This window comes from Pseudophryne corroboree, chromosome 3 (genome assembly GCF_028390025.1).
Source record: "Pseudophryne corroboree isolate aPseCor3 chromosome 3, aPseCor3.hap2, whole genome shotgun sequence".
NCBI classification, from domain to species: Eukaryota; Metazoa; Chordata; class Amphibia; order Anura; family Myobatrachidae; genus Pseudophryne; species Pseudophryne corroboree.
Window position 1 is genome coordinate 636078526 of NC_086446.1, and position 12724 is coordinate 636091249.

Consider the following 12724-nt stretch of genomic DNA (forward strand, 5'->3'; position numbering starts at 1 on the left):
TGTCAGATACCCGCCCAGCAAACGCCCGTCCACGCCTGCGTTTTTCCAAACACTCCCAGAAAATGGTCAGTTGACACCCATAAACGCCCTCTTTCTGTCAATCTCCTTGCGATCGGCTGTGTGATTGGACCAGTGCAAAACCACAATGGACTTCGTACCGTACGACGCACGTGCGCATTGCGGTGCATACGCATTCGCAGATTAGCCATTTTTTTCACTGATCGTTACGCAGCGAACAACTTCAGCTAGCGATCAACTCGGAATGAACCCCATGGTCCCTCACTAGACAAATCAATACAGTTTAAACCTGTATACCATGCACCAAGGGGCCAACACAGATTTAGATGTGAATATAGTATACACTAGTCAAAAGAAACATTGTCAGAAAATAAAGTATTTCCCCCTATGCAGGGACAGACTGGGACTTTAATTTGGCCTGGCATCCCTTTGGCATGCGCTGCACAAGAAAAATGAAATGTGACCACGAGTTAAGGGGCAGGACCCCATTGCATGCACCCATCAAAGCATGCTTTCCAAACAGAGTTCTGGAAGGCTGCAGCTCACCCACATCTTCACACAGCCAGACCACCCCATCTGGCATGTGCCAGAATTGGCAGTCTGGCTGTGGCTGCAGTATCTTGTGATGAGTACGCAGGTAGCATATGCCCCTGGTTTACTACAAGTCATCAGGGCTACTCTATTATAGGTGCAAAAGATCAGCCATCTAACAGATATACGAAAGCTTAAATGCTGGTCTGCATGGATTTACATTTTCTGGACACTCTCATACTGAGCTCTGTCTATTTGAAAATGCCCCTTCACACTCTGTTCTGACTGCACATTTCCACCATCACATCTAACTCAGAATCATGTAAATGTCCACGGCAATTTCCTATTAATATACTTTGGGACTGTGTATCTGGTAAGGTCTGACATAGGGGAATAAAAATTAAATAAACAAATAAATAAATATGTACAGGTTGAGAATCCCATATCAAAAATTCTGAAATACAGAATATTCCGAATTACAGTATTTATTGAGTGAGACTTAGATGGTGAAACTTTTGTTTTCTGATGTCTTAATGTACACAAAGTTATAAAAAATATTGTATTAACCACTTGCCTGGCATGGTTGCATCAGATACGATCATGCCTGCAAGTGCTTTATCTGACCATCACAGGATGCGACCAGTCAGATAAACAGTGTTAGCAGCGGCAGGGAAGGGAAACTTCCCTCTGCTGCTGCTGTCAGAGGGACCAGAAGGTCCCTCTGCCTTCCAGCAACCAGCGACCCAATGTTGCCGTGCTGCCGATCATTGCTAACTGGTCAGTATGGCAGGATTCCCCACCAAGCGGATGCAGACAATAGCAGCCGCTGGTAAGTGTAAATCATTGCCCCCAAGCCCCCCCTGTGTACATGGCAGCTGTCCGGACTCTAAAAACTAAAGCCGCGATGGTGACAATGGTACTGATGTTCTGATGGTGTCAATGTTCCCGATCGATGTTCCGACGTTTGAAAAAATAATTGTACATTTTTCTTTATTTTTTTTTAAGTAAAATCATTTTGCATAGGTTTAAATTCATGTTCTTCACCTAATTCACCCATAACCCCCCCCCCCCCCCTCCCCGACAATTTCTGAGCGTTTTTTTTGGGGAAAAATCATCAGTTAAGTGTTATAAAGGGACATTTACTAAGCAGTGATAAGAGCGGAGAAGTGAGCCAGTGGAGAAGTACCCATGGCAACCAATCAGCACTGAAGTAACATCTATAATTTGCATACTATAAAATTATACAGAGCTGCTGATTGAATGATGGGGCAACTTCTCCACTGGCTCACTTCTCCGCTCTTATCACTGCTTAATAAATGTCCCCCTAAATTACCTTCAGGCTGTGTGTATACAATATAAGGTGTAAATGAAACATAAATTAATTCTATGCTTAGACTTTGGTCCCATGTAAAATCCAATGAAAAATCTGATATCCAAAATACTTCTGGTCCCAAGAATTTTGGATATGGGATACTTAACCTGCATATAAATAAATATATTATTATTATTATTTATATGGCGCCACATGGGATCTGTAGCACCCAATTACAGAGTACACAAATTAGCAAAACGTAAAGACAGTGACTTACAGTTCAATACAATATAGGACAAGTACAGGGTATATAAATATAACTGCATCATTAAAACAGCACTGAAATAAGTATCAGGGTGGCAGAAAACCAAAATATTTGGGAGTATTAAAAAGGAGATAGGGAGTATTAAAAAGAAGATAGGCTAAGTAAGAGACGTAAAAGCAAATGAGGGAAAAGGATCCTGCTCGTGAGAGCTCACATTCTAAAGGGGAGGGGCACACAAACATGGGTTACACAGATGAGGTAGAAATTGAGCATGGGCCACAGAAGGCTTAGGATGAGAGATGGCTGGGTTTGATGAAGAAGTGGGTCTTAAGAGCCCATTTAAAGTTTTGTAGAGAGGTGGAAAGTCTGAGGAGGAGAGGAAGAGAATTCCAGAAAAAGAGAGCAGCACATGCAAAATCCTGGGGGTAGGAGTGGGAGGAGGTAATCAGAAGGCAGGAGAGGCGGCATGCATTAGCAGAGCAAAGAGGACAGGTGGGAGTGTAAAGGGAGATAAGGTCAGAGATGTAACTGGGAGAGGAGTAGGTGTGGGCTTTGTAAGTGAGTGTGAGAAGCTTGAAATGGATTCTAAAGGGGAAGGGGAGCCAGTGAAGGGCTAGTTAGAGAGGGGAAGTGGTGTGTTTGGTGAGGAAGATGATCCAGGCAGCAGCACTGAGGACAGATTGGAGTGGAGAGATGTAAATGTAAGGGATGCCAGTCAGGAGGAGATTACAGCAGTCCAGTCTAGATATGACCAGTGAGTAGATAAGGGTCTTAGTGGCATCCTGGGTGAGAAGGGGTCTGATCCTGGAAATATTTTTGAGATGGAAAAGACAGGTTTGTGATAGGTGTTGAATGTGTGGTTTGAAGGAGAGGCAGGAGTCAAGGATTACTCCAAGACAGCACACTTGGGGGCTAGAGGAGATAATAGTGCCATCTATAGATAATTAAATTGTGGGAGGTGAGGTGGTGTGGGAGGGTGGGAAGATGATCAGCTCAGTCTTAGACATGTTAAGTTTAAGAAAGCGCTGGGACATGCAAGAAGAGATAGCAGAGAGACAGTTGGATAGACAAGTGAGGAGAGCAGGAAAGAGGTCAGGGGAGGTAAGGTAGATTTGATTATCATCAGCATAGAAATGATATTGTAAGTCAAAAGAGCTAATGAGTTCTTCTAAAGAGGATGTAGAGAGGGAGAAAAGGAGAGGGCCAAGGGGGTCATTCCGAGTTGATCATAGCTGTGCTAAATTTAGCACAGCTATGATCATTCACACTGACATATGGGGGGACGCCCAGCACAGGGCTAGTCTGCCCCACATGTCAGTGCCGGCCTCCCCCCACAGAAGTGCAAAGGCATCGCACAGCAGCGATGCCTTTGCACTTCAAGAGTAGCTGCCGACCAGCGCAGCTTTAGCGTGCCTGCCGGGAGCTTCTCGTCGCTCCCCAGCCCGCAGCGGCTGCGTGTGACATCACGCAGCCGCCGCGGCCCACCCCCCTAATGGTCCGGCCACGCCTGCGTTGGCCGGACCATGCCCCCTAAACGGCGGCTTAACGCTGCCATCCAGCCCCCTCCCGCCCAGCGACCGTCTCTGCCTAAGAGGCGATTGCTAGGCAATGACGGCTGGCATGCGTTGGCGCACTGCAGCGCCAGCGCATGTGCAGTTCCAACCAGATCGCTGTGCTGTGATAAACTGCAGCGAGCGATCGGGTCAGAATGACCCCCCAAGAACAGAGCCTTAGGGGACAACTACAGTTAGTGGAAGTGAGGGGAGGTGGAGCCATGAGAGGAGACAGAGAAGTAATGGTCAGAGAGGTAGAAGGACAGCCAGGAGAGCACAGTATTACGCAGACCAAGGGAGTAAAGGATTTGTAAAAGGAGAGGGTGGTCCACAGTGCCAAAAGCAGCAGAGAGATCAAGTAGGATAAGCAAAGAGTAGTGACCCTTGGATTTAGCAGATAGGGTCAGAATGACCCCCCAAGAACAGAGCCTTAGGGGACAACTACAGTTAGTGGAAGTGAGGGGAGGTGGAGCCATGAGAGGAGACAGAGAAGTAATGGTCAGAGAGGTAGAAGGACAGCCAGGAGAGCACAGTATTACGCAGACCAAGGGAGTAAAGGATTTGTAAAAGGAGAGGGTGGTCCACAGTGCCAAAAGCAGCAGAGAGATCAAGTAGGATAAGCAAAGAGTAGTGACCCTTGGATTTAGCAGATAGGCGGTCACTGCAGACTTTTGTGAGGGCATTTTCAGTGGAATGGAGAGGATGGAAGCCAGACTGTAATGGGTCAAGTAGCGAGTGGGAGTAAAGAAAGGCAGTCAGGTGGTTATAGACAATACGCTCAAGGAGTTTGGAGGCAAAAGGAAGGAGATTGATGGGTCCATAGTTAAAGAGAGTGTTTGGATCAAGGGTATGTTTTTTAAGAATAGGGGAGACAAGTGCTTGCTTGAAGGCAGAGGAGACAGTGCCTGATTAGAGGCAGAGGTTAAGGAAGTTGGCAAGATGGGAGCAGGCAGAGAGAGTGAGGTAGCAGATGAGGCGGGAGGGGATAGGGTCAAGTAGGGAGGTGGAAGGGGGTGAGGAATGGATGAGGGCCATGACTTCCCCACCAGATACATGGGAGCAAGATGTCAGAGTTGTTAAGAGGAAAGGGGAGGGGTGGTAAGGGATAGGAGGTTTTTGAAGTATGTTTAGCGAGGGAAAGAGCAGCACTGAATGAAGAAAGCATAAGTTTGAAATGGAGGAAGTCTTCCTTAGAGCGTGATTTCCTCCACTGTCGCTCAGCAGCACATGAGCATTTTTGCTAATATCTGGTGCATTTGGTGTGCCAGGGTTGAGGTGCTGATCTGAGAGGGTGAATAGTGGTTGATGGAGCGACACAGTCAAGAGCAGAAGTAAGGGAAGCATTGTATTGGGATATGGCTTGTTCAGGGCATGAGAGAGACAGTATAGAAGAGAGAAGTGAGTTGAGTAGGGAGGATAAGGAAATGTTGATAGCCTCAATGTTGCATTTAGCCTTAGGAGGTAGAAATGGAGTAGCTGAGAGAGAGAAGTTAAAGGACAGCAGGTGGTGGTCTGAGAGGGGAAATGGGGAGTTGGAGAAATCAGAAATATCACAGTGGTGAGTAAAGACCAGACCCAAGAAGCTCCCATTCACATAGGAGGGGGAGGAGGCCACTGGGAGAGACCGAGTGAAGATGTAAGGTTAAGGAGTTTAGAGGCAGAGGATTTTGTGGGGATGTCAGTTGGGATGTTGAAGTCGCCTAAGATAATGGAGGGAATGTCAAAAGAGAGGAAGTGAGGAAGCAAGGAAGCAAAGTTGTCAATGAATTTGGAGGGCATGCCAGTGGGGCGGCAAATGAGAGCTACTCAATTTTCTATTCAAAATTCTGTCAATAACATTCAGTCGTCACACTTTCTGACCTCAGTTTTGAGGCAAGATATATCAAGCCTTGGAAAGAGATAAAGTGGAGAGAGATAAAGTATTAGCCACTCAGCTCCTAACGGCCATTTTACAGGCTGCATTTAAAATAAAAAGACAGGAGCTGATTGGTTAGTAGTTTTTTATCTATCTCCAAGGTATGATACATCTCGCCATTGGTGTAAAAAGTCTAAAAGATATCATTGTTCATTGTGTTATTAAAACTAGTATATAAAACTCCGACCCAAAGGGGCTGACAATAAAGAGTCATTTGTAGTAATAAGGAATACATACAATGCAACTGCAAAAAATGAAAAATGTATTACTCATTTATATTTACTGTGGTTCTAAGCTTTACGTTTGTGCTTAGTTAAAGAAATGAAAAATAAAATAATCTTACCTGTATTCCTCTTGAGTGAACCGTGGGATTACAGATGGCTGCAGAACTGTTATTATAACCATTGTGCTGTTAGATTTCACAGGGTCCCCGTCATCATAAGCGATCACAACCAGCTACAGGAAGAAACACAGAAAGAATTATCGATTTGATTGTAAATCGTCAATCTTTAATAGAACAATGAATATGATTGTTCTAGCAATTTAATGTCATCAAGTTTTTAGGGAGAAAAAATAAATCTGATTGTGCCATATATATTATCTAAGTATTTTGTGATCCTGTACATGAGTAGATTATACTGTTAAACTGAGGTGAAGTAGCCTTAGGGGGTAATTCACTGGGCTCCCGGGGTAATGCGCACCCCGGGATCCCAGTGAGATGCTAAAAGCACCTCTGGCCTGTGATCGCCTCTGCCTGATTGACAGGCAGAGGCAGAAGCGGTCTCGGGGCTGGAGGGGGCATGCAACCGCATTAGAACGCCGTTGGCGGGGTGCAGTCCGGACAACGGATCCGTATACGGAACGAAGGGGGGGCAGGCTGCGGCAGCTGCATGACGTTACACACAGCTGCTGTGACCCGGGACGTGGCAGTTAGCTCCCTGCCAGAGCGCAGGAGCTGGGCAGGCATGGAGCTACTTGCCGCCGTGCGATGCTTCTGCACCAGTGTAGGGGGGGCAGAGCCAGACATGTGGGGCGGGCTAGCCCCATGTTGGGCATCCCCCCGCATGTCCGAGAAACTGATCGTAGACGTGCTAAATTTAGCACATCTACGATCAGATCTGAATTAGGCCCTTAGTGCACTAAAGTGCTAATTTCACTAATTTGGGCACTTCCACAGAAATCAAGAAACACCAGAATAGGAGATGGACAGCCCCAGAATATGAAAGGATTGCAGCTCTTGAATCAGTCTTAAGCACATTGCTTTTAACAACACCCATCAAAGCCATTATGGTTGAAATGAAAGGATCGATTTATTTAAGGGTGAAAAGACCTATTGAGGGTGAACTGGATCTTTTCACCAATAGAGCTTCTATATGTTTTGGCCAAAGTAACAAAGCTTTACACTTAGCGATAACCCTTGTGCCAGCTTCTGCAGCAATATCTGTTTTGTCACCCAAGAGACAAAGTAACAGATGAAAGCAAAGCTCATTTAATGTTTAAATACGTTTTCATTGAATATGTTTCATCCATTTTTGTAACATATATTTATTTTTTAACTAGTAGACCCTAATGCGTACCCACAGAGACTGCTCAGCAAATCGGAATGTGCCAGGACAGTTTTGTTCAGCTGCTCAAGTTACATTATTTTGGTAAATTGAGGAGAGATTACATCATCACCATGTTTGCTGATGTAAGGTCCCTGAGTCATATATTTTGAGCTGTACAAATCTAGGTCATATTAGGTATTTGTTTGGTCCACGCACAGGAGTTGTAGAGATCAGCAAAGTTGCATCAAAATGTCCTGTAAATGAATGTTGTAGCAACAGTGGCGGTTTAGCAGATATGCAAAGTTCTAGCTATATGGTCTGTGTTCTGATTTATCTTCATTATTCTGAGGAATGACCTCATTTTGCAAGAGAACATTTTATAGTCAATTTACAGTATAGTTTGTAAACAGAACAGGGACAATTGTATATTAACAAATTGTATAAAATGTTGCGGCCACATTCTGCATTGCAGTTTTGAATATTTCACTTTTTTTTCTAGTAGAATCTTTGGTATATGCACTTAAATGGGTATTTAGGGATTTTATACTCCCCAATAGTTTCATTAGCACTGACAACAATCTATATGTTATGGGGTTGGATCTGATGTTTTGCTCATTCAACAAGCAAAGTACCAAAAGCAGATTAGGTCTGATTCAGAGATGCATGCACTCAATACTGGTGTTCACCTAGTTGAGCAATTCTTTTCTTAAAATCCCTACTGTGCATTTGTTACAACATGCTGGTCAGTCGATATTAGAAATGTGGAGGACGACTGATGGGCGTTCCTGGAAGGTGGCTAGTGGTGCAAGCAAAAATGGTGCATTCACTGGGTGTATTATGGGATTCATGCAGGCAGCTGCAAGCATAGGAGGCATGGTCAGACATAGAAACTGCACCTGCCGATGGTGGAGTATAAGAATGCACCATTCAGGACTACAAAGTTCACAGGCACTAGTACAGTATGGGCATCTCAGTTCTTGCACATTCGGCCACATGAATGGAGTTTGTAGGTTATGTACATTATGTGCATTAAACTGGAAGATGGGCAACCGCCAATACATGCTGCTGTAAATTGTAAAAAGAATGCTTGATGCTCTAAGGTTCTATTTACCATCAGTGGTTCAGTTGCTGCTGTAGCCAACACTACGTATAAGTACGTATTACAGAAATGTATAATAATATATCCCTGCAGTTTGACATTTTAGAGCGCCTCTTGGAATGCTGGTGAAAACCCTGTCACAAGACAAGGAATTCTCCCTTTCATCAGCAGCCTAAGGCAAAGGCAGTGACATGCAAATGCACTTCTATTGTCCATTCACTGTCACTCTTATTTGACCTGGGAGGGGATTCAGCAAATCCTTTCTCTGGCTTCGCTGGTTCCCAATGATCGTTCAAGCTAATACTATAATCAGGTTAAATTGATTAAGTCTGTCATCCCCATAGTTGTCTACAGGGACTACAGTAAAGGTTACAAAACAGGGCAAACCGGAGAAACAGTCAGGTCACAAAGTTATCATCATACAATGGAAAGCAATGTACAACAATAGTGCACCTATTTTATTGGAAAACATAACATAGCACAACCTAATTGGTAACAGGGTAATGAAAAAAATTTTTAATATGTAATTTCTGAGGTTTTCTCCAACATAAGTTAACTGTAAGTGTTAAATAGAGATGTTGTAATATGGTCATGTAATACACAGCATCTCTAAAAACAGAGATAAAAACACAACAGATTAATTGAGGACCTTCTCAACTACTACGTGTCTGCAAGAACACAAATCCAATCAGTGTTCACCTTTTATATAACCTGCTGTAAATGTGTGCCTTTTAGAAAATACATCTTTGTTACTCAATAAAAAGCATTAACAATGGCTCACCATCAATCTCAATCAGATATGTCTAGTAATGTAATCTGTCAATTATTTCACTGTGGTTTTTTTTTAATACACGTTAAGCAAGAAATTAGGGGAAAATCTTTAAAGATCATCAGCAGAAGTGGATCAGTTTCATATGTTAGAAATATAGCATTTTCGATGGGTCCTCATAATCTGTCATTATGATACAGTTAAAAATCTCTAGCCCTATGAAGTCATGTTTTTAAAATTAAAGATAGTTAGCAAAAAGAGAAAAGAACCAGACACCAGTTCCTACAGCAGCCTGACACCAGTTCCCCTACAGTAGCTTGTCACGAGACACCAGTTCCTACAGCAGCCTTACACCAGTTCCTACATTAGCTTGAAATGAGACACAAGTTACTTCAGTAACCTGACACCAGACACCAGTTCCTACAGTAGCCTGACAACATTTCCTACAGTAGCTTGACACCAGACACCAGTTCCTACAACAGCCTGACACCAGACACCAGTTCCTACAGTAGCCTGACAACATTTCCTACAGTAGCTTGACACCAGACACCAGTTCCTACAGCAGCCTGACACTAGACACCAGTTCCTACAGCAGCCTGACATCAGTTCCTACAGTAGCTTGTTATGAGACACCAGTTCCTACAGCAGCCTGACACCAGTTCCTACAGCAGCCTGACACCAGACACTAGCTCTTACAGTAGCCTAAAACCAGACACTAGTTCCTACAACAGCCTTACACCAGTTCCTACATTAGCCTGAAACGAGGCACAAGTTACTTCAGTAACCTGACACCAGACATCAGTTCCTACAACAGCCTGACACCAAACCCCAGTTCCTACAGCAGCCTGACACCAGTTCCTACAGTAGCTTGTCACGAGACACCAGTTCCTACAGCAACCTGACACCAGACACCAGTTCCTACAGTAGCTTGTCACGAGACACCAGTTCCTACAGTAGCGTGACCCAGACACCAGTTCCTACAGTAGCCTGACACCAGTTCATACAGCAGCCTGACACCAGACACCAGTTCCTACAGCAGCCTTACACCAGTTTCTACATTAGTTTAAAACAAGACACAAATTACTTCAGTAACCTGACACCAGTTCCTACAGTAGCCTGACACCATTTCCTACAGTAGCTTGACACCAGACACCAGTAGGAAATGGTGTCAGGCTGCTGTAGGAACTGATGTCTGGTGTCAGGCTGTTGTAGGAACTGGTGTCAAGCTATTGTAGGAAATGGTGTCAGGCTACTGTAGGAACTGGTGTCTGGTGTCAGGCTGTTGAAGGAACTGGTGTACCTCATGCAATACGATGATTGGATGGTGCCTTTCTAAGATTTCTCTGGCTAGCTGGCAAATCACTAGAGGATAATAACGCAATTCCCATATAGGTGAATACCTCATGCAATGCGATGATTTGGTGGTTCCTCTCTAGGACTCCTCCAGATGGTTGGCAGATGGCAAGGGCTGGTTTGGATTCAAAAAAGGATTGTCCTGCTCCAATTGTTTTGCTGCATAGAGCTTGCAGCTTCCAATCATCGTATTGCATGAGGTACCCACCTATTCATGGGACACGCTTTACAATCCTCTAGCGGTGTATGGAACGAATATTGGACTCTCTAATTGCACAAAAAACTCTCTAAATTGGACCCTTACTGGACTTCCATCTTAATAAGGCACTATTTGGAACGGATTCCCTGCGTTGTATTACGCCATATGTCCTGACCCGATACATCAGATAAACTATTCCCTTTTATCCATAAATTTATGTGGTATAATATTTATTGCACAGAATATTGTTTTTAATAAATTGTTTTTCTTTTTAAATTGACACACTTAGTGTAATTAATTGTTTTTTCCTCTTAAAGCGCAAGTTCTTACAGTATCCTTGAATCATCAATAATTCAGATAAATATTTCTGCAAAACAAGGAGACCTTGGGTTATTTATGTAGTGTGTTTTATAGTAAGTACTATTTATGAAGCAGTGGTAACCCCTTTCCTCAACTTTTATTTTGCCGGAGAAAGGGATTATCACAGCAAGTAAACAAGACATTTAAAAAGTTATATTCATTCTACATACTGTAGCAATATGATCTACCGTATATACTCGAGTATAAGTCGACCCGAATATAAGCCGAGGCACCTAATTTTACCACAAAAACCTGGGAAAACTTATTGACTCGAGTATAAGCCTAGGGTGGGAAATGCAGCTCTAGCCGTACACAGCCCTCATACTGCCAGATATGCCCTCATACTGCCAATAATGCCCCCACAGTGCCAGATGTGCCAGATATGCCCTCATGCTGCCAGATATGCCCTCATGCTGCCAGATATGCCCCACAGTGCCAGGTCTGCCAGATATGCCCCACAGTGCCAGGTGTGCCAGATATGCCCCACAGTGCTAGATACTTACCCTCCGTCGCTCCTGCACTGTCTTCTGAAGGAGGGACACAGAGAGCGCAGCGCGCGGCTCTCCTTTGTCCCTCCTGCATCTCCGGCGGCAGCGGCGTGTGTTAAAGGAAGTGCCGGTTCGTGCACTTCCTTTACCACTCAGACGCCGCTGCCGCTGGAGATGCAGGAGGGACACAGGAGAGCCGCGCGCTGCGCTCTCTGTGTCCCTCCTTCAGAAGACAGCGCGGGAGCGACGGAGGGTAAGTATCTAGCACTGTGGGGCATATCTGGCACACCTGGCACTGTGGGGCATATCTGGCAGACCTGGCACAGTGGGGCATATCTGGCAGACCTGGCACTGTGGGTCATATCTGGCACACCTGGCACTGTGGGGCATATCTGGCACACCTGGCACTGTGGGGCATATCTGGCAAACCTGGCACTGTGGGGCATATCTGGCACTGTGGGGCATATCTGGCACTGTGGGGCATATCTGGCACACCTGGCACTGTGGGGCATATCTGGCACACCTGGCACTGTGGGGCATATCTGGCACTAAAGCTGACTCGAGTATAAGCCGAGGTGGCTTTTTCAGCACAAAAAAAAGTGCTGAAAAAGTCGGCTTATACTCGAGTATATACGGTAATTAATAAATTGCACAGGAATAAAATATTATTAAATTATTACTTTGACCATAGCCACACGAGTATGTATACACAAATCTTTTATTGATACATTGTGCCAAATTTATTTTGTTTTACAAATAAAAAAAATGATGGAATGGTTTTAGCTGTTGTTTTAAGTGCTTTTAAATGAAGCAGAAAATTGTTTTTATAAAGGTGAGTTTACCCATCACAAACAAATGTGACACCATACTTATTTTCCCATCAAAGCAACTTAATGCATTGAAGAACAATGGGTTGTGACCTTTACTGGAGCAAAGAGATGAGATGTCACCAGGACAGACAACTAGAACTGTCTCTTATTTTCTATAGAATGCAGAGAATTTGTTTATTAAATAAATTACATATATCAGTGTATATGCAGTACTATCTAAACTGCAAGATCGGGTCTGAATTTGTATTTATTTTTCCTTGGGACAAACTGTAATGGTTTTTATTTGAATATTAAAAAAATCACATACTGTAACTATGGTGTCGCCTTGTATTATTTTTAAGATCTTCCACTGTAACATTTATAGAGTTACCAGTTGCATCCGTAAAATATGTTTTAATGTCTGCATCAGTAGCATATGTGCCAGGTTCAAGTCAAGACATACCTACAACCATTTTTTTTTTAAATATTTGTTTTCATAGAGTAAA

The 12724-nt window shown here is 43.9% G+C and overlaps 1 protein-coding gene across 2 annotated transcripts in view; it reads right to left on the reverse strand.

The window, feature by feature from the left end:
* Positions 1–12724, reverse strand: part of PCDH15 (protocadherin related 15) — a 2278876-nt gene that overhangs the window by 394587 nt on the left and 1871565 nt on the right. For both annotated transcript variants that reach the window (XM_063961739.1, XM_063961738.1), the window contains exon 24: positions 5938–6050. In XM_063961739.1, the coding sequence (XP_063817809.1) occupies positions 5938–6050 (113 nt within the window). The remainder of the gene's footprint in view (positions 1–5937; positions 6051–12724) is intronic.